General features: G+C 45.5%; 1 protein-coding gene and 1 long non-coding RNA gene across 5 annotated transcripts in view; both read left to right on the forward strand.

Moving 5' to 3' along the window:
- Positions 1-23,066, forward strand: part of SLC7A10 (solute carrier family 7 member 10) — a 50,574-nt gene that overhangs the window by 8,702 nt on the left and 18,806 nt on the right. For all 4 annotated transcript variants that reach the window (XM_042027718.1, XM_042027720.1, XM_042027719.1 and 1 more), the window contains exon 2: positions 21,293-21,497. In XM_042027718.1, the coding sequence (XP_041883652.1) occupies positions 21,293-21,497 (205 nt within the window). The remainder of the gene's footprint in view (positions 1-21,292; positions 21,498-23,066) is intronic.
- On the forward strand, positions 2,060-16,199 carry LOC121664419. The gene is made up of 3 exons (XR_006016010.1): positions 2,060-2,070; positions 8,627-8,631; positions 15,877-16,199. It is a non-coding gene; the product is annotated as an uncharacterized LOC121664419 (long non-coding RNA).

Below are 23,066 nucleotides of genomic sequence, written 5' to 3' on the forward strand. Positions count from 1 at the left end.
ATTGCACTTGGGTACATGTGCATGACATTAGACAGTACAGGTCTGACAAGAAAAAACATCCTTACTTGGCTAGTCTCCCAGTTCCTTAGTGTCTTCCATCTTTTTGCTGTTAAAATTGTGCAACCATCCTGAGAGAAGGAGAAAAAACTATGAACAGGTGCCATATATGATAGGTTTTTAATAGTATTGTGCTGTGAGGTTGCTCCTGGTCAGGCCCCACAAAGAAGGCTGATGAATCCAGAAGAATGTTTCTTGCCTCCCTGCCCACCTGTGCCTTGGAAAGGATCAATATGTTCTTCTCCATAAACCTGAAGGTAATGACTGCCAAGGAATGAGGACTTACAGCTTTTAAGTGTGTGCTTTTATATCATAAAAATTCATCCTTTTGTACAAAACACCCAAGGGATCATTTTTTCTTAGGGAGTTGCTAGAAAAGGACTGACAAGAATGAAATTGTCGGGTTGAGTTCCTTGTCTGGATTTTTTCAAAATTCTTTAGCATCTCTCCTGACAGCTTAGTAAGACAGGATTTACTTGCTTGTTTTAAGGGAGGTCACCTCAGACTATATTTCCTTTGGCTTATTTCCCCATGGCTTATTTTTTTCTCTGCCCAGATTTTGTCCTGTTTTGATAGCAGACTTATTCTTTGGTATCTGGGGTGTCAAGCCTTGTTTTATCTCTAATTTAAAACGCAGACAGTTCTGATGTCCTGAAAGGGATAAGAAACTGCATCAGAAATGTCATTCTAAATCTTCATAAATACAAGTTTCTTTTTTCTGGTACTTTAAAATGCAGTCTGAAAACTTGAAAAGCCATACATTTTGGAAACATACATAATCAATTCTTTTTATAAGTGTCTTGAAAACAGTAATAGCCTTAGTTAGTACAAAAGAGCAGAGAATATGCAAGCTTGTTAAGCTTCCAAACACTGTACTTAGACTCAAGTAAATTTAAAAATAGCTGAATCAGTATTTTAAAGAATAAAGGAAAGAAGTGTTTGATTCTGGTGGTGTCCTCACATGCCTAGCCTTCAGCTTGAAAGGAATTTCCATGTGTGTGATAGAATTAAAATATTTGTAATTAAAAAAAAAAATGCTGACAAATTACCTTTTTTGTACTCCTGCTAGTAGATCTTGTTGCAATAAAGGCATTTCTTATGGTAACTCTGCCAGAAACCAGTAGGACACAATGTCTCCATGTTTTTTGGTTGTGGACACGGCCAGTTCCCTAGCAACACAGTAAGATTTAAGCAGACTAATACAAAAGGTGCCCAATCCTGTACATATTACGAGTGCATACAGAAGAAATAGCTCTCCTTCACATGCTCGTGCTCCTGACAGAAAATGAAAGACCCTTTCCTTAACTAGTCCCAAGTCCCTCAAATCCTCCTGAAGGCAACAAGAGCAGAGGACTTCATTGCCTCATAGGATCAGGCTTTAAATTAAATTAAAGCAGCTAGGTACAAAACACTTCAATTCTTTATTGCCCACATACCTGAGCGACATTGGCAGTTGGCAGTGAAACAGGTGAGAATGAACCTTACTGTGTTCAGGTTGCACAGCAGAGAGTAATGCCAACAAATGTAATCTGTTCTCATTAATTGAAGTTACTGGGGGCCAGTCCCATTCACTCATTTTACCACAGATCTGAAAATGAACACACTTGTCATTGAGCAAACACAGTCAGGGAATGTGAGCAGCATCCTGGCTGCCCTTTGCAGCAGGTGGGGATCATCCTCTGTATTTCCGACAGGGAAAGTGGCACACAAAGGCCAAAAGGAGCAAATTCGCGTCTAGCCATCAACTCACAGAACCTCCCTGAAGACAGGTCTATGAATATACCATATTGAAATCCATTTGTTTCCCTTTGAGGCCTTCCGAAATAGTCTGAGGAATTTTTGGCTGAGATTAGCTGCTCAGAAGCACCAGAACTGAAAAAACCCCAAACCAAGGAGAAAACTTCTGTAAAGTGACATTTATAAAGAACATGCTTCAAACATAAGTCTCTTACTTTAGGAAACTAGGAAAGAAGAACAAGACAGATCTCTGATCTCTTGCAAAACTGCTACCCAGTGGAACAGAAAGTATGTATTATAACCAGGGTCCTATACCCTGCTATGGCAGGGGTGTTCAAGTCTGTGTTAACATGTATTTTGCAGGATTAGCTAATTTAATTCTATATTTCTGTGTACTCCAACCATTCTATGAACAAGTTTTTCTATTCAGGGGCAGGAGCAACATTCTTTTGATGAATTTTTTTATACAGCTGGTCAACTGCTTAGATAAACTTGATATATAAAGACATCAGTGAGAACATGAAGTCTCATAATTCTGAAGATACTTAATTTCAAAAGACAGTTGTGATATTTGCAAATACAAGATACATACATGCATAAGAATGTTATAGAGTAATATTGCTAACTCTTGAGATCATATTACAACAGGTACTTAAATTCCCAGATCATGGATATTTAAGAACTGCAAGAAAAGATGCCATTTCTTTTGGAAATGCAGGAGTTTCTAGTTCTCCTCAGTAAAATTGTGTAAACATGTTCTTTAAAAATAAATTACGTATTTAAAAATAAGGTCAAGATACAAGTCAGCACTGGTTTCTAAATACATGAGGACAGCAACACAGCATCATAAGTGGTGTCTGTCAAAGTGTATACTGAGCTGACAGGTGTTTGTAAATCTCATTTAAACTCACGTTGAGCTAGTAACCAAACTGCACTTTGAGTTAAGTGCAAGCTTTAAGTCAAATATCATTGTGCAATAGTGGTACATACCCCAGGAAGCATAAATACAATTTTTTTTCTTTTAAATTCCACCTCAGTTCATTGACCATAGCCTATCTTTGTATTCTTTGATAAAACAGAGATAAAGCCACTTAGAGATGTGAATGAGAGATGTAAATGCTGAGATTACCATGCTGAGAGGTAAAACTAACTACACAGAATATGCTAACACAGATTTACAGCCAGAAGAATGTAAATTTGAGAGATTGAATGATTTCTGATCAAGGAGGTGTGAAACCAGCAATAACCACAAACTAAGAAGTTCATGTCTTGTTTACATCCAGAATAAGGTTGTGTAAAATCCTAGGCAATGGCTGTAGACCTTATAGGAGATTCTAAATCAATCTTTCTTCTCAATAACATGACCTGAGCTATAACACAACAGCTGATGTATTTGGATGATTTGTTACTGCCATTTTCATATAACTTTGTTTTAAATATGTATTGCCTGGAACTTCAATTCAGGAAGGCCCTTTGAACACTTTAGCCTTTTACTATTCAGGGTAATATTGAAGAATAAACCTTACCTTAAAAATTTAGTATACTGAAGTTCCCATTATACCCCTTCAGAAGTCAAGGATTAAGTGATGCCTAGTTTAGAGATGCTCTTAATGGTTCCCAAGTTTGCAGAAGGTGTGTAAGCACAGTCCAAAATTCACCAACTGACCTGAGTCTGAGGACACTTTTGCAGGGCTCATCTTTGTGGGACCAGAGCAGAAGGCATAAAACCCAGTAATTTGAGAGAAAATTGGAGGCAAGAGTGGGATTTAGGTTTTGCTTTATTTTGCAATTGAGCAATCAAGTTCAAGCTGTGCCTTTTCTCCAGACCTGCTCATTCCTGTAGTGCTGCCCCATAAGTCCCCACACTGTCCCTTGGCTAGTGCAGAGCACACATGGGTTTTTGGTAGCCACAGCTAAGGGTTGCAAGGACACCAATACGTGTAAACAAAGTTTTTAATTTGCAAGGAGGAACATTTTTCACAGCAAAAAGCTGCAGAGATGCTGAGCGAGGTAAGCAGGGAGTGTGGAGCAGTGCGGGGGTCAGAGAGATGGTGCCAACTTCCAGGCTGGTTTCTTCTGCTAGAGCCCAGAGTTGTGTAACAAAAAAATCCTTCTGTGTAACTCTAAAAATTGCATACTGATGTTTTATTTCGATTTGGGCAATGACACATCCATGAGGACTGACAGCTTTCAGGAATGGACAGCAGGAGGCTTTCCCACTGGGCAGCAGTTGCTGATGAATTTTCCAGACTGAATAATCTGTTCACCATGATCAATCACAATGAGCAAAAAGAATAGAGTTAGGGGAAGAAAAAAGGGAAAAACTCCAGCATTTTCCATTAAACAAATTATACTTCAAGGCTGGTGCAGGGGTCTTTACCATTGGCATGAGTAGGGCTGAAGAGTGGGCTGCCAAAAAGCTGTATCTGTCATACTGTCCTTGTCTGACCCACAGCACACCCCAGCATAGCTGAACTCTCTGGCTGTTTTTATAGCTGAGTTGGTGAGCTTTACAGCAGCATTTTGTAACTGCTTTTCTTCTTGGTAAAGACTGAAAATCACTGCAGGTATGGAGGGCCCTGTGAGAGTGCTCCCAGAAGTGCAGCTATCACTTGAGGGGTTTCTCAGCTGAGGGACAAACATTAAATCAGCTGAATGGGCTGGCATCTGCCCCTTGAGCTGCTACAGATGGACCAATCTCCACTATCAGTTGCTTTCCTTAAAATCAGAATTTATCTGTTAGTAATCAGTCACACAATGTCCTAGAGAAGACCCCCATGTCTTCCAGCATGCTTGCAGGGCAGAGCTTTACACACTGCCCATTTCTACATCAGGGGATTTAATGACAGGTTTCTGCCATTTGCAGGTAAAATTCCAGGTTAGGATATTGAGATCCAGAGAGCAGAAACCAGATGTTGGACAGATAACAGGGGCCAATACAACATAAAGCTGCACTATTTATAGAGAGCAGTCAGTGTGCAGTGCTGCACTTTTGTACCAGGGCAATCCAGGCATTTTAGGAACATCACAGGGCTTTCCTCCACATCCCTCTCACAGCATCAGGGTAGGTTTGGCATTCAGTTTCTCTTTGGAAATTAGTAGGAGGGTTGAAGCACTCTCTCCTTTGCCTCAAGGGTCATAGTAGCTCTTTTATGTGCTGAAGTCCCATAGTCAAGGGGGAAGTTTGAGCCTCTGTTCCCCATAGACCCATGCACTGCTGCCAGTGGGGATGCAGTGGGGACCACCAAAAATCTGCTCTACAGCTCTCTGTGGGCTTCCCTCATCCTCACCTGGCAGCACTGCCCTGCAATAAACCCTGTTCAAGGTCCCTGATGTCAGGGAATAAGGCAGAAGAGGAAGGTGCAATATGAAGCTCAGCAGAAGTGGCTGGTTGTAATCCCCTCCTGGACACAGCTGTACTGCTGCATAGGCTGCTTTGGGTGTGGCAGTGCGTGGGAGCTCACTTTGAGAATATCCCACTGAAAATGTCACCTAGTCCCTAGGAGAAGGCTTTTCCTGATATTTCTGCCTTATCGTTGCAGCGTACAGAGAAGGGCATGGGAGGCTGAGGTTTCCTCTTCATGGTAATGAAATGCAGCCCACATATCCCAACGCTGGCAAGAGAAGAGGAGAGCAAGTCAGAAGTTAAGGAAGTAGAGAAGTCAGACCAAGTACAAGAGTCAGAACAGAGGAGCAGGAAATAAAGCAGTGGACTGTGTGCCTGAAAAGAGCAGACAGAGCCTGCAGCCTGTGAAAAGATTAACAGAATAAAAGGAGTTTCAATTTAGAACAACAAAATCCTATCACACAGGCTTTAACTTCTCCTTTGAAATAAACGCACTGTAACACTGTTACTCAAATAAAACTGAATCAAACCAGGTACTTGCAGACATCTGCCATCTTCTTTATTATTTCACATGCTCCTAAGAGGCCTGATCCTCAGCACCTCCTGGCCATTTATCTGCCTTAGTGCAGATCTGTCCTCTGCATGCATCATCCAAATGTTTGGTCTCCAGCAGGTCAGGGCTGATGTGATAGGGACAACCAGGTTGCCCACACTGACCCAGCTCGGAGGAGGAGAGAGACCACACCTACAGAAGGACTCTGAAATCTTCCCAGGTTTCTCTCCACAGCAAGAGGTTTTATTATTCAGCATTATTATTCTCTTCCTGTGTGTTTGTTAAATAAATAGGTTTTTTATCTCTTTCACTTTCCTCTGAGGAAAATTTCTTTTTTCGTGAACCTGGGTGGGGGAGGGATGGTCGTAACCTGCCTTCTGTCAGAGGATATTTTCCTCCAAATTTGTCTCAAACTTGCACACCTCAATTAGGCCCTGCAATTTTGGACAAAATGATTTGTAAATTCATCTATCATATCTATTGTACACCCACATACATACTCAAGAGAGCATGATGCTTGCAAGCCAGAGAACTGGATCAGAGGTTCCAGTGCTGTTTTTGGTTAATGGAACATTTGCAATGACTCAAGTACTATAATGAGAATATTCCCACATTGTATCTCTTGTAGTGAGGTCTTTACGGTACAGATGTGCCCTTCTTATAAGTAGTCAGCACATGCCAATGGACCCTCCTTTAAATGCTTTTGAAGCAGCAGATTATTTTGTGACCACTGTGTTACTGAAACAGAGGCTTAAAAGCTTTCTTGATGAAGTTTCTCTTGGTTAACCTGCTCCTGCAGAAGAAAAGTATTGACAAATTATCACTTATTTTACAAAAAGGTAGAAATTTTAAGCCACCATGTTTTTGTGGGTTTAAGCTGTTGGGTACTTTGGCAGAGGTTGTAGTACTAATAGCCTGCACATGGCCAGTCTCCTGTGGCAAGCAGCAGGTTTCAGATGTATAGCAAAGCACTGCAGTCCCATAAATGCGTCTTGCAGGATTTGAGTACTGCTTTCCTTTAAGGCTGCCTTCCACAACTGGTGGAAAGGGATTCCAAATAAACCATCATCATTAAGCAGTTTATATACCTTAAGCCAGAGCCAAATGTGCAGCTTACTACTTTTAAAGAACTATTCAAATGGCCCCAGATTTATTAAAGGTCCTGTGAAGACTGAGGTTAGCACAAATTTGCCTTGATTGCTCTTCTCTAGATTGTGATTTTTTCATCTAATTGAAACACAGCTGCCTAACACACTCCCAAAATCACCACAATGCAGCTGGCACATACAAGTTTTACCCACTTGCAAGTTCTGTTCATCAGTGGTCTTTGCAATTTAATCAGTCTTACATTTTCTTAAAATAACAGATAAGAAGGCAGAGGTTATTCTCTCTCTGGGGAAGGATACATGCCATCATCCTGCAGACTGGTTGGTTACTGGGGAGAACAGCAACCCAAAAATTTGGCACCCACAGTAACATTCCCTAAAATTCAGGATAGGAATGATATTCCATCCTTGCCGCAGCTCTTCAAGTTCACCAGATAACAGACACCACTTCCAGCCTGTTTTCCACCAGATGGGCAGGTCAGCCTTTTCCCTGGCCTTTATGCAGCTGGGCAGGGCACAGCTGTGCCCTGCTGAGCAGGTATTGATTTTTAATGTATATCAATTAAAATTATTTACGGATCTCCACAGTACCTCGTGCAGTAGCAAAATCTAACCCTTATCACTGAAACTGACTGTTGCACACCCTGTAAGGCTGCATCAGGTATTATTAGTGAAGCTATGCCTGAAATATTTACTTTCCTTAACTTATTTTTCTGTTCTATCCACACCTTCATAGTTAGAAAACTTTGGTTCTTTAAGTCCTCAGGGACTACACCTGCATATTAGTGCTCAGAAGGCAAATAATCTTCTTTATACATCTATCGGAAGTCAAGGAAAACACTTCTGTCAGTATTTGAAGCAGCCCTATTTTTAAAATCTTTAAAGTTGGGTGTAGTTTAATCAGATTATAAATTCTTAACCCAGTAAAATCCAGTTGGAATGCTGGAATAGCAGTTTATAATGGCCGGTCATGTTCTTGCTTGCTAGGAATTTTAACATAAATATTTGAACTCAAGTCAGGTTTTAAGATTGTTTAATTTTGTTAAATACTAATCCCTGTAGACATTAAATTATCTATGTTATTTTTATAGCCATTTTTGAGGGGGGTTTTTTTGCAAGCATATTAGCAGAGCAGCCATAATTCATTTTCTACTATACAGAAGTTCCATTTTTTTACTTGCATATGAAGTTAAATGGCTATTATTTTAATGCCAGGCTTTATAGATCCTTTTATTCTTCATCCGTTCTTCATTAAGAGTTTTCTGAATACTATTTAAAAGCAAAAAACTCCAGGAAATTGCATTAAATACCTTAACTGCCACATAGCCTAAATTCGTGTTTGTCTAGAGGTTAAGAAAATGCACTTGAAGTGCATTTTTTTGCTAGTTTTAATTCTGTTGAGTCCCTACAGCCTAGTAATTTTTTTGACCTGTTTTCTTGATTCAGAATTTCATTCAGTCTTTGTATTTTAATGGGGGAAGGAGGGGACACTTACAATCTTTTGCATTAGATGCTACACTTGTGTTAATAAGCTGGAGAGGAGCAGGGCAAAGCCTGAGCAGCACCTTGTGCCTGGCCGTGTCGTTGGGAGCCACAGCACAGCTGTGGTGCATGGCAGCCACCTCTCCCAGCACTGCCAGCACGTGGCTAAGCTGGAGCTTGAGTTCAGCCAGGGCAGAGAGCAGCCAGTTTATTTACTGTGAATAGAGTCATCGGGACTTCTGTGCTGCCACAAAATTTCCAGTTTACATCAAAATTATGAGCTGTATATTTTACTTCTTGACTGGTTTTGTAGCTGTGTCATGCCCTGAGTTCACAAACAGGCAGTGACAGTCACTAACATCCTCAGTTGAGAGTGTTTAACTCCTGGGAGCCAATTAACTGACAATTAGCTGCACCAGGCTGCTTCATTTATAAATAAATATCCATGATGAGTTATGTCATCACCATTATTGTCATAATCCACTTCATATTTAATTTGGATTTAAACAGTTTGCAAAGCACAATTCCTTTTGATTAAGCTTTTTTGCTGTTGTTGCCAAACAGGATTCTCAATTCTTTACAATATTTTCTACGGAAAAAAGATATATTTGTTTATAATTCCTAGGCAGGATGCAAAGCTTCAGCATTTGTTTATAAGAGAACTGTTTTAAGCAGTGACACAGACTGTCATCCTGTTGGCCAGAGCAATGTCAACATAGATGTGGAAGTCCTGAGAGGATGGGAGAACTTTTTGATTATTATTCTATTCTCAGTGAAAACTGCCTGTATCTGCTGTTGATACCAATATATCAAGAGAGGGCTGTACCTGAAATCAGGTTGGTCTCAAACATTTAATTTAAAAGAAAAAAAAATCCCATTTTCTACAGCTTCCGCACACTGAGAAGAGGGTTCCAGACTTGCCCTTCATTGTCAATATACCCAGACACAGACCATCTGTCACAACTGTAGTGATGAAACACCCACTATACAGTTGGGATTATAATCTTTGGTGATGCTTACTACTGTGATTGACTACTGTTTTACTAATTCCTATTCTGATTCAATAAACATGGGATGCACCTCCACAACAATGCTGAAGGAAGCAGGACACCCAGTTAACACAGGCATTTGCTCTGCCTGCCTTTGAACATCACACCTCCCCACCTCATTACCTGCAATGTGCGCTGAGTGCTGCGTGACCCACCTTGAGTGTGGAGTGCCATCTTCTGAGGACAGCAAATGGCATTCCATGAAAGCAGGAGTCTGGCAGGATTCATATTCGTGAACCATGCACAGTTTTTTTAGCATTATTGCCTGCTATAATACTTCACTAAACAACTAGTCACAAACTGAATTACCTGACTGTGGCCAAAAAACACCAAAGGAGCACCGAATTTTTGTTGTTAATACTTTACTTTGTAGGGGAAAGGGCTGTTTAGACAAATTACTGACCCGTTCTGAATTTCAGATGTACAACAGATCTTTAAAGAAATGTGCATGCAATAAAAACGCATGAGTTATAGTTTTCTTTGCTAACTACACAGGAAATTGCTTGGTTTTCTCCAAGCAAGACCAAATATGGTCTCTACATATAATAAGTAAGTCCATTCTTACAGAACTGATGGATACTTTCAACAGGCTGCAAGATCCATTCTTTTTATAATCTATGTGGATTGTGTGCTGCAGATAAATAAAAGATGCCCTAGGGATTTGTCTTGGTTTGAAAGACAGGTGTCTGCTAAGGAAGGCAGAAGCCTCCCTTGGAATGGCAGATGCAACCCCCTTCCCTCTGAGTTATTATAATTTTGAAATCAAGGGGGGCTTTTAGGCAAAGATGTGGGAAATAGGAATAACAGTTCTTTACTGTTATATATCTATATGTGTATAACCAGTCAAACAAACAGCAATAACTCTGGCAGTAACAGCAAACAATCACAAACCCAGTGCCAGCCTTCTCGGCTGTCAGGCCCTTCCCCCTCGGGTGCAGTTCCGCTCACAGCCGGCAGGGGCGCTGGCAGCTCCCGGTGAGCAGGGCAGGTGCGATGGTTCCCCCGCGGCTGCAGGGGGCGCTCCGGAGCGAGCTCGGGGAGCACGCAGCACCGGTGCCCCGGGATCCCGGGAAGGGATGGAACAAAGGCTTCACAAACCCCTGGGCAGCCGATCACGGTGTCCGGCCAGACCCTCGGGAGCAGCAGGCTGGAATGGCAGGCTGGAGTGGCAGGGACGAGCACAAATCCCGGATGGCAGATGGGATGTATCCAAACGGGGAACCCCCGGAGGTCTAGGCAGGCAGGGCGAGCACGGCTACAATGTAGTGAAGGCTCAAAGCAGCGGTGGGGCAGGGCGGCCACAGCGTGGCTCCGAGCAGGGTGGGGAAGGTGGGCTTGGGATCCCAGTGTTTTCTCCAGTAGAAAGAAAAGCGGCCATAGGAAAAAACAGCTTCCTCTCTCTCTGGACACCAAGACCCAAGTGCCCCCACACCCAGGTGAAACAAAAGAGTAGCCAGGCGCACCCCACCCCCAGTGGGTAGCTCTTTGTCTTCCTTAAGTACTCAGCGATTAGCAACAGTATGGGGGAAAATTCCTTTAACAGAAAAAAACTAGAACTCTTAAATCCCCAACATTATCCACCCCGAATTTTTCCCATACTAACATGTTACATGAAACTTAACCTTTTTAACCATATACATGCATCACCCGAATTATATACATATATACATGCTGATACTGATACGAGTACAAAGCCATGGGTAGTTCACCCTAAAACAAGGTCCCCTTGAGGTATGCATCGGGTCTCTCCATCCCTTTGCATCACTCACCAGGTACAACCTGGTCCCTGAGCAAAGACAACCCCACGGATGGGTTTGTCTTTGCTCAAGGCAGACTTTACCCAAACAGTTTTTCCAAGCATACCTCTCATATGCACCACTGGAACCTTATCCCCGTCTGTTGTCTGTAGGGGTTCGGATTGGGCAGGGCCTGCTCAACTGGTGGAGCCTCGGGTGTTAACTAACCAGGTGGCTCTTGCTAAATGCACCTCCCAGTTTATGAAAGTCCCCCCCACCCAGTGCCTTCAAGGTGGTTTTAAGCAGTCCATTACACCACTCAACCTTCCCAGCTGCTGGTGCATGGTAAGGGATGTGGTACACCCACTCAATGCCATGTTCTCTAGCCCAGGTGTTTATAAGGCTGTTCTTGAAATGAGTCCCATTGTCAGACTTGATTCTCTCAGGGGTACCATACCTCCAAAGGACTTGCTTTTCCAGGCCCAGGATGGTGTTCCGGGCAGTAGCATGAGGCACAGGATAGGTCTCCAGCCATCCAGTGGTGGCTTCTACCATTGTGAGCACATAGCGCTTGCCTTGGCGGGTTTGAGGCAGTGTGATGTAATCGATCTGCCAGGCCTCCCCATACTTGTATTTGGACCATCGCCCACCATACCACAGAGGCTTCACCCGCTTGGCCTGCTTGATCGCAGCGCATGTCTCACAATCATGGATCACCTGGGAGATACTGTCCATGGTTAGATCCACCCCTCGATCTCGTGCCCACTTACAGGTGGCATCTCTGCCCTGATGACCTGAGGCATCATGGGCCCATCGAGCTAGGAACAACTCTCTTTTATGTTTCCAATCCAAGTCTATCTGGGACACCTCTATTTTCGCAGCCTGATCTACCTGTTTGCTGTTACGATGTTCTTCGTTAGCCCGGCTCTTGGGGATGTGAGCATCTACATGACAGACCTTCACGGATAGCTTCTCTACCCGAGTGGCAATGTCTTTCCACTCTTCAGCAGCCCAGATTGGTTTTCCTCTGTGCTGCCAGTTTGCCTTATTCCACCTTTCCAGCCAACCCCACAGAGCATTGGCTACCATCCATGAATCAGTGTAGAGGTAGAGCTTTGGCCACTTCTCTCTTTCAGCTATGTCCAGAGCTAATTGAACAGCTTTGAGCTCAGGAAATTGGCTCGACCCACCTTCTCCTTCAGTAGCCTGTGCAACTTGTCATGTGGGGCTCCATACAGCAGCTTTCCATTTCCGGCTAGCGCCTACAATTCGGCAGGAAGCATCAGTGAAGAGGGCGTATTGTCTTTCACTCTCTGGTAGCTCGTTATATGGTGGGGCTTCTTCGGCACGCGTCACTTACTCCTCTTCTTCTTCAGAAGATAACCCAAAAGTCCCACCTTCCGGCCAGTTCGTAATTATTTCCGAGATCCCAGAGCGACTTGGGTTTCCAATTCGGGCGCGCTGCGTGATGAGGGCAATCCATTTGATCCAAGTAGCGTCGGTGGCGTGATGCGTGGAGGGAACCTTTCCTTTGAACATCCACCCCAGCACCGGTAGTCAGGGTGCCAGGAGGAGTTGTGCCTCTGTGCCGATTACTTCTGAGGCAGCTTGGACTCCTTCATAAGCTGCCAGGATTTCCTTCTCTGTGGGAGTGTAGTTGGCTTCAGACCCTCTGTAGCTTCGGCTCCAGAATCCCAGTGGTCGGCCCCGAGTCTCACCAGGCACCTTCTGCCAGAGGCTCCAGGACAGACCATTGTTCCCGGCTGCAGAGTAGAGCATGTTCTTCACTTCTGGTCCTGTCCTGACTGGGCCAAGGGCTACGGCGTGAGCAATTTCCTGTTTGATCTGGGCGAAGGCTTGCTGCTGTTCAGGGCCCCAGTGGAAATCATTCTTCTTGTGGGTAACCAGGTAGAGAGGGCTCACGATCTGGCTGTACTCAGGAATGTGCATTCTCCAGAAACCTATAGCGCCTAGGAAAGCTTGTGTTTCCTTCTTGTTGGTCGGTGGAGACATTGCTGTGATCTTATTGATGGCCTCAGTGGGAATCTGACGTCATCCATCTTGCCACTTTACTCCCAGGAATTGGTTCTCCCAGGCAGATCCCTTGCCTTTACTCTTCTTGATGGCAAAGCCAGCTTCCAGGAGAATTTGGATAATTTTCTCTCCCTTCTCAAATACCTCTGTTGCCGTGTTCCCCCACACAATGATGTCATCAATGTACTGCAGACGTTCTGGGGCCTCACCCTTTTCCAGTGCAGCCTGGATCAGCCCATGGCAGATGGTGGGACTGTGCTTCCACCCCCAGGGCAGTCGGTTCCAGGTGTATTGCACAAGCCTCCAGGCAAACTGGGGCCTGCGCTCTGGTGCCAGAGGAATGGAGAAGAATGCATTAGCAATGTCAATAGTGGCATACCACTTTGCTGCCTTGGACTCCAGCTCATACTGGAGCTCCAGCGTGTCTGGCACGGCAGCGCTCAGCGGTGGAGTCACTTCATTTAAGCCATGATAGTCCACAGTCAATCTCCATTCCCCATCAGACTTGCGTACAGGCCAAATGGGGCTGTTGAAGGGTGAGTGGGTCTTGCTGACCACCCCTTGGCTCTCTAGCTCACGGATCATCTTGTGGATGGGGATCACAGCATCTCGATTTGTCTGATACTGCTGGTGGTGCACTGTCAAGGTAGCAATTGGGACACATTGCTCTTCTACCTTCAGAAGCCCAACTGCAGTAGGATTTTCTGATAGTCCAGGCAAGGTGCTCAATTGCCTAATGCCTTCTGCCTCCACAACAGCTATTCCAAACACCCACCTGAGTCCTTTTGGGTCTTTGTAATAGCCATTCCAGAGGAAGTCTATGCCCAGAATACATGGGGCCTCTGGGCGAGTCACAGTCAGATACTTTTGCCAGTCAGGCTCACCTCAGCTTCCTACAGGGTCAACTGCTGTGATCCCCCGGTTACCCCAGCAATGGATACAGGTTCTGCCCCCACATGTCCCAATGGCATTAAAGTACACTGTGCCCCAGTATCAACTAATGCATCATATTTTTGTGGCTCTGATGTGCCAGGCCATCGAATCCACACTGTCCAGAAAACCCGGTTCTCCCGTGCCTCTTCCTGGCTAGAGGCAGGGCCCCTCTAGCCCTGGTTATCATTCTTTCCCTGGGCGTACATGCTCGAGGTACCTTCAAGGGGATCCGACATATCATCCTCCTGTCTGTAACACCTGGCAGCTCGGTCACGGGAGGCTGAGGCTACCTTCACCTTAGCGGAACCCCCTCGGTTAGTGCCTCCCTCCTTGAGTTCACGCACCCGCGCTGCCAGGACAGAGGTGGGTTTCCCATCCCACCTTCTCATGTCTTCCCCATGCTCACACAGGAAAAACCTCAGCTCAGCTCGTGGGGTGTACCCTCTCTCTCTCTAGCTGGGGGACAGCGGGCTCTGACTTGGGGGCCAGTGACTTGCACCGGTGCCACACTGATCTTCCTCATCTCCTCCCTCATTTCCTTCATCTCTTCTTTGAGGTCCTGGACCACAGCAGAGACATGAGCTTTCAGCAGATCATTGACCATACTGTCATAATTTCTGAGCTTGGTGGCAACAGAGCCCACTGTTTCTCGGGTATTGTCAGCATCAATCGTTGCAATGAAGGTGGTGTATTGTGATGGCCCTAGCCTTGCCAGGTTCCACATCATCTGTCCTGTGCACCTGACCTTATCGGGGTCATTATCATGCTGTCCATCTTTCCCAAAGAGTACCTCTAATACTGCCACTTCTCTTAGCTGTTGGATCCGTTCCTCAAGTGTCTTCCACTGCATTCTATGATGGTACTCCTGCATTCTTTCTTTGTGAATGAACCTTTCTCTCACACTCATTAAGAGCTGCTCCCAGAGAGAAAGGGACCCCGGCCTCCCTCACGAATATCTGGTCCACACCTGGGTCCTGGGTCAGCGATCCCAGATACCTTGCCTCACCACTATCCAGTTGCACACCTGTGCCCATAAGGTCCCAAACCCGAAGCAGCCAGGTTGTATAAGGCTCACACCCCCTTCGCACAATGTCTTTTCACATACCACGGAGACTGTCGTACGACAGGGCCTCAGTGATGATTTCTGGCTCTGACTCCCCTGCTGGTTGTGAGGGCCCTGGCTGCCCATCATCATTAACTGGTCGTACTGATTTGGTCTTATACTTCCTCCTTTGCACAGGGGCGACTGCTGCTGGATGGTTGTAGCATCCGTGGGTTCCACTGCTGCACCATCGGACTCACCCTCCTTGGCGCAGGGAGAGGGTTTCCCACTAGCTGAGGAGGTGTATTCCCTTAGCACTTGGCATATCCCCTGGCGCACCTGGCCCATCTCCTGGCACATCTCCTGGATCCCCTTCACCAGTACCCCCACCCAGTTTGGGTAGTCCATTTCTGAGGTGGGCTGTTGGGCCATATCAGGCTGTGGGGCAGGGTCTCAGGCAGTGTGGGGCTGTGTCAGGCTCTGGGGCTGGATCAGGCTGTGGGGCTGGATCTCTAGTCTCTGGGGCTGGTGTCTGGGTAGTTATCTAAGCCAATCTTAACTTATCCTTGAGTGCTAAATAGAGTAGGCCTACCAGCACCAGTTGGTTAGTACTCAGAGGGAATCTAAACCCTTTGAAAATTGATGGGGTGGGCCCAAAGAACTGGTTGACGGGTTGGGAGAAAACTTCCCCTGGTGTCATTTCCTCACAGAAGGTACCATTTTTAACATAACCCCAAAAACGTGCACTTAGTGTGTGACAGCCCTTTATCCACGTGCCCACATTCTGGAGGAAGTTAAAAGCCCATGAATTCCTCACCTTCTCGACCCATAGCGCAAACTGGATAACAGCAATGGTAGCCTTAGTCAGAGGACCCATGTTTAGGTAAGGAGCTGCAAAGGGGAAGAATATGGCCACGACCACCTGCCACCCAAACCAGGGTAAACTAGACCACATAGTGCTGCCTAGCAAGATTCCTATATCCAGCACACAAAATTAAGTTATCCAGGAACTGTTATTCCTTTTTCACCTCTCTCTCTTAATGCCCTCAGGCCCCACATTGGGCGCCAAGATCTGTCTTGGTTTGAAAGACAGGTGTCTGCCAAGGAAGGCAGAAGCCTCCCTTGGAATGGCAGATGCAACCCCCTTCCCTCCGAGTTATTATAATTTTGAAATCAAGGGGGCTTTTAGGCAAAGATGTGGGAAATAGGAATAACAGTTCTTTACTGTTATATATCTATATGTGTATAACCAGTCAAACAAACAGCAATAACTCTGGCAGTAACAGCAAACAATCACAAACCCAGTGCCAGCCTTCTCGGCTGTCAGGCCCTTTCCCCTCGGGTGCAGTTCCGCTCGCAGCCGGCAGGGGCGCTGGCGGCTCCCGGTGAGCAGGGCAGGTGCGATGGTTCCCCCGCGGCTGCAGGGGGCGCTCCGGAGCGAGCTCGGGGAGCACGCGGCACTGGCGGCCTGGGATCCCGGGAAGGGATGGAACAAAGGCTTCACAAACCCCTGGGCAGCCGATCCCGGTGTCCGGCCGGACCCTCGGGAATGGCAGGCTGGAATGGCAGGCTGGAACGGCAGGGACAAGCACAAATCTCGGGTGGCAGACGCGATGTATCCAAACGGGGAACCCCCGGAGGTCTGGGCAGGCAGGGCGAGCACGGCTACAGCACAGCGAAGGCTCGAAGCAACGGCGGGGCAGGGCGGCCACAGCGCGGCTCCGAGTGGGGCAGGGAAGGTGGGCTTGGGATCCTGGTGTTTTCTCCAGCAGAAAGAAAAGTGGCCATAGGAAAAAACAGCTTCCTCTTTCTCTGGACGCCCCCACACCCAGGTGAAACAAAAGAGTAGCCAGGCGCACCCCACCCCCAGTGGGTATCTCTTTGTCTTTCTTAAGTACTCACCGATTAGCAACAGTATGGGGGAAAATTCCTTTAACAGAAAAAAACTAGAACTCTTAAAACCCCAACAGGATTTTGCGTACTAAGTGAATACACCAAGTATTACCAAGTTCCTTTATTTTCTCACAAGCACAGTGATACTGTTTTCCTTCAAAGTGCAGTTCTTGAAGTGTTTTGGTGAGAATTCAGCTTTCATTTAAGAGGTGAGTTTCAGTTCTCATAGTTATATTAAAAAACATCAAAACCCCATATCTGACCCCAAATGAACTCCCATAGTTCAAAAGCCTGAGGCAAAGTGAAAATATTGGATTTTTCAATAAGCTCCATGTCCTAATTTTCACATCCTTACCACAGTTCCCAAATGGTTTAGCCCTACATGAGGTGCTGACCTCAGAGCAAAACTACATGCGTATGTGTGCCTGGTCTGGGAAACCCATTCCAGGGCTAGGTCACAAAAGATCCTAAACATAATTAGAAAAACAACCGGAGATTTGAAAGGATGAGGGGGTTGGCATTCTCTTTACAGAAAACCATGTTTGGGACCCACTTCCACTAAGTCAGAGATGGAGCATGGCTGATAGGAGAGGCTGGACCCACTTCACACTCAGGTTGCAACAGCTGGTTTGGGTTCACCCAACCCGGGGCCCGGCAAGTGTGGCCGCTTGGGTTGAGCATGTGCTCACAGAGGACAAGCTGGGCTCCTCGTCTGCAGCTCTGAGCTGTTTGTTTAAGGAGAATACTTTCTGGGTGCAACTATCTGAAGGACAAGGACCCGACAGCCTTCTGGATGGTTCTTTCATACAAACATTCTACTGCTTTTACTAGCAGCACTGCCGGATGTGTTACTTGACTGGAGAAATAAAAAGACACAGACATTTCTTCCTTTGGTTTTTTTATTCTCCTGCCCTGTTTCCTATTTTTCTAGGATGTGGAAACTGCTCTCAACATTGTCCAAAAAAAAAAAATAATCATGACACTGGATAAGATCTCAGAAGTGATATATATATATATTTCAGGGTATTTTACTTGCCTTCTGTGTTTTGTAATTTTCTAAAATGACTCATAGGGGTTAGTAACAATTTTTAAACAAAAGCTGAGATTGTCATGGGATTGTCATACCAGCTATTCCATATTATTGTGAAAAGGAGAAAAAAAGGCAACAAACACCAAGAAACAAGAGATGACAAAATATCATGCTATGAAAATGTGCATCATGCTATGAAATAGTGCATATTGCATTTTCTCACCCCAGAGCTGCTCACCAAATTCCCTCCAGTTCCTGCTGACCAAGACCTCCTGAAAACTGCTTCTCATCAGGCAGTTTCTGACAGCTCATTTTCTGGAGCATTTCAGTATCTCCACCATATCTATTTTTAAACATATCCTATGCCAAGTGAAGTGAAGGTACTTTTTGGGGCACATTTACCATATTCATAGGCACATAGGCAGGTTTCCCTAAGAACATTCTATTGTCAGAAGGGGCGTAGCACTTCCATTCCTACGGATATGGCTTTTGCACCTGTTGTGAGTGCAAAATAATAGGAAATCCGTAATGAACTTGGAAGATAATTTTGTCCTTTTTTTTAATTCATTCATTAATTTAAAATTAATTACATTTTTAAAAATATGATTAGCTACTTAATTTACAAAAAAAATCCTGTGACTGTTTGTATGAAAGTATCATCCAGAAGGCTGTCTGGTCCTTGTCCTGCTCCTTCAAGATAGTTGCACCCAGAAAGTATTCTCCTTAGACAAAGAAAGTTCTGGCTGTTTCCAGCTCAGACAGAGTTGTGGACGAGGAGGACTGCTTTGGCAGTCTTACCATAACAGGAGGCCATCATTCTAAGCCACGGACACCTTCTCCCTGCAGCCATTTGGATTTAAGAAAGAGCCCCACTGCCAATGCCCCTCACTGCCCATCATCCAGGCTGCCAGAGATGAGCCATGCCCCTTCCTGGAGGCAGAAAGATGAAACACAGAGAGCTTCAGAGCTTTGACAATGCCAAGTGCAAGCATTTAAAAAACACATCAGCGACTGTTTATTTAGACTGCACTAGGGCAGTGCTGTGCCAGATCACTGCTGCCACCTTCTCTCTGCAGTTACACCTCACCAGGACTTAGCTCTCTCTTCCCTGGGTTCCTCACAAAATGGCCAGATCATGCTGCTTCCCATGGTGCTGCTGAAGCTTCTCTCTCCACTTCCTCACCCTTCCCACTCCACGGCAGGTCTGTCCGTCACACCTCAGCAGTTGAGTGGGTACAGAAAACCAGGTGTGCCATCAGCTCACCCCCTCGCCAGCACAAAGCCACAGTGGAGATCAGGGAAGCACCCTGCCAGCACCACGCAGCACAGGTCTGCAGAGACACGCTGTAACATTGGATTTCCTGTCCATTATCAGTCTGAGGGATGCCATGCTGTGTTTGGATTGTATCCTTTCTTCATGTACTGACAAAATGGAAAGGTGACCCAAGGGATAGGGATGGAAACTGGCAGCCTGCTGAAGGATGGGCATTTTCATCTGGTCTTTGCTGCCAAAAATACCAGCAAGCCTGAGCTAAAGTGAACAAGGGTAGTGAGCAGGAGGAGGTGGCATGAAAGGAGTCAGAGGACCCCTTAGCAGTTATTCTGTCTTTGGGCATTTGTTCAGTACTGGAATGGCCAGAAAGGAGTATGGTTCCATCCCAAAGAGGCAGTGGAAACCTACAGATCTATCTTGGTAAAAAACACTATGTCTAAACTTTAGCGTGCTCCCCCAAGTACCACCAGCTCCTCCCAAAAGTGTAGTGTTTTCAGGTACATTGACCTGTGAAAAATGGAGATACACAGCTATGTATGCTGGCAGGTAGCAGATCATTTTTAAGGGGCTTTTTTAACTTAAGGCCTTTCTCCATATGTGCGAGTACAACCCTTAGAACACAGCAGTACCAAAGACTCATAAGGCTTTTCCTCCAGACCCTTCCCCATCCTCGTGGTCTCCTTTGGATTCTTTCTAATAGCATCATGTCTTTTTTGTATTGTGGTGCCCAAAACTGCCCCCAGCACTCGAGGTGTGGCCACCCCAGCCCAGAGTGGAGCAGGACAATCCCCTTCCTGGCCTGGCTGGCAGTGCTGATGCCCCCAGGACAGGGATGTCCCTCCTGGCTGCCAGGGCACTGCTGACTCAGATCCAACTGGCCATCGACCAGGACCCCCAGGTCCCTTCCCACAGCTGCTCTCCAGCCCCTCATTCCCAGTCCATCCACGCAGCCAGGGGTGCCCCCTCCCAGGTGCAGAATCCAGCACTTGCCTGTGTTAAACTTCCCATGGTTGGGGATTCTCCATCTCTCTCATTTGTCTGGGTCTCTCTGTAGGGGTTTTCTGCCCTCAAGGGAGTCAACAACTGCTCCTAATTTAGTGTCATCAGCAAAGCTCCTTAGTGTTCTTTTTGACCTGGGTCCAAGTCGTTAATGAAGATACTGAAGAGCACAGGGCTGAGGATGGAGCCCTGTGGAACCCCACTAGTGACAGGTCACAATCCTGATGTCACCCCATTCACTACAACTCTTTGCGCCCAGCCTGTGAGCTAGTTGCTCACCCATCATGTAACACACCCTGGCCCCACATGAAAAAAGAGCACCTGTGGTATCCAGCACTCCTTTTCTATACCCAGCACTGCCTCAACTCACATCATCTCAATTGTCTTATATTGTCTAATATTTTAGTCATACCACATTACAACTTCAAAATGTATGGCTGATGACTAAGTAGCACAGGTATTGCAAGTACAAAATGTTAATGGATTTCTAGTATTTCAGACTTTGAGATTGGCTTTTCAAGCATAATCTTAAATCCATCCTTGGTGGACAAGCACACCTTTTGGGCCCATCATTATAGACAGTGCTACTCTCTTGTTTCTTGACCTCCTAACCTCCCTGGAAATGGGCCTTTTTCAAATTCCTCTTAGGAGTGGATAAAAAATTTTCATTACAAAGTCATTTCTAACTCCTTTCAATAATACACTTATGCATGGCAGGTGAGAGCAGACAGTTGTGGAAGCTGAGCAAGTTCATGCCAGAAAACTCACGGATCCTCAGCTGAGACTTACCGTGCTTCAGCAGAGCTGAGCACACACTTACCGTCCTTGATTGCTGATAAATGGCAACACTTTTGCCAGGCTGTAATCAGAAAAAGTGCAGTCATGGAAAATCTGAAAAGGGGGTGGCACAGCTGTCTTTTTTGGTTGAGTGGGGGCTTTGGGCTTGTTTGCCTTTTTTTGAATAAATAGAAGAAAAATATTTACTTTCTTTTACCTCACTGCCAACCTATTTTTCTTTCCAGGTAATATAATTGGTTCTGGGATCTTTATTTCACCGAAAGGAGTTTTGGAGCACGCCGGCTCGGTGGGACTTGCTCTCATTATTTGGGTGCTTGGCGGCGGTGTGGCTGCCCTTGGCTCGCTGTGTTACGCTGAACTGGGAGTCACCATCCCCAAGTCAGGAGGGGATTATTCCTATGTCACAGAGATTTTTGGTGGGTTAGCCGGGTAAGTACCCTATCTCTATAAACTAATTTGAAAACACATTTATATTATGTATTTGGTGTGGGAAAGCCATCTGACAACATTTATCAATAAAAATACTTTAGCAAAATCAATCTTTCTGTTCTCTGTTAGAAATAACAAATTGCCCCTACACAGACCTCTCGGTGCTGCTTTGCAAGGAAAGGTGACAGATGCTTTCACTTCCCTCACTGACTCAGTCAAGTCCATGACAGGAAAGAGTGATGCTGTGTCTGGGTGATAATTCCTGTGTGCCAATCATGAATGATCAGTGCCTTGTGTTGAAGAGCTTTACCCATCAGGGAGGCCAGGCTGGAGCTACTTACCAGAACCAAAGCAAAGCTGCTTCACTTACTGCAGCTGTACAGAATAACCAAGTGCTGTAAATACAGAGGGGGGAGGAATGCTAACTCAGGAAGTGATTTCTCTTTGAAAAGACTACTAATGGGGTAGTGTGGCTAAGGGAGGAAGGGACAAGTGAGAGGAGGTTATCTTTTTTATTTGAGTGTACACTTTTTCATGTATTCAACACAATAAATTAAGCTGTCAGCCTACAGGCTACTAGAGAAGCAGCAGAATGTTCTGACCAGCTCTCTTACTGGAAGTAGAGAGGCCATACCATGTACTGGTGGTTTAGTTAAGAAATTAGCATCAGTAGAGAAAACTAGAGAAAGAGTAAGGAAAATAAAAAAAACCACCAAACCAGAGTATTCCTTCTCATGTGAGATGGAAAATTAGCTCATAACAGTTGAGCTGGCTGCTGAGCAAGGACAAATCAGAACAGGCATAACACAGGCAGTCTGTCACCCTATCCCACAGGCTGTCCTCTCATGCCTGCCTCATCTCAGTGCCACACAGGCACTGGGCACAGCATTACAGACATCCTTGGTCACAAGGTACATTTCTGATGCTTTTTAGACTTAAGCCATTGCCTTATGCTGGTTCACGAAGTCTGTGTTTCTTCAGCTGATGGAATCTCTTCTCTGACTGCTGTCCTGCTTTGCACAGAAAATTACACTGACACCACAGAACAGATTGAGATAAAAACAACGTTGGCTTGGTTAACCAAATCTCAACTCCGCTGAGGTTTTTTCTTTCATGAGGGCAGGAGCTGCACAGCAAAGTTCCTGCTTCCCCAGGGCACTGCAGCAGGCAGGCAGCAGCTTCCCCACTGCCTACTCACGGGAACAGTGTCTGCAAGCAGGGACCAGGGAAATGAGAGTATAGAGCCCCACAAACAGTCACAAGTCCCATCCCTGGAACATCACTTTGAAGGAGGCCAGAAACATCAGAGTTCCACAAAACCAAAAGAATTGTGCTTTCTAGGGCAGAAAATGAAACTACTTAGAAACCAAGTACAACTAAACCCAGCTTTAAATTGTTCCTCAGCTCACTATTCCACATTCAGAGAACTTGCCTGGTTCCTGCAAACACCAAGCTATGCTACTGCTGTAACAAACCACACGCCAGTTGATTGATCACTGCCCAGCATGTACCTGGGGACAGTCTCACCTTCCAAGGCGGGAAGTTCTGCTTGGGCAGCACTTACTTGGT

Source organism: Corvus kubaryi, unplaced genomic scaffold (assembly GCF_017639235.1).
Source record: "Corvus kubaryi isolate FWS band 111438036 unplaced genomic scaffold, C.kubaryi_AGA036_p1.0 37300, whole genome shotgun sequence".
NCBI lineage: Eukaryota > Metazoa > Chordata > Aves > Passeriformes > Corvidae > Corvus > Corvus kubaryi.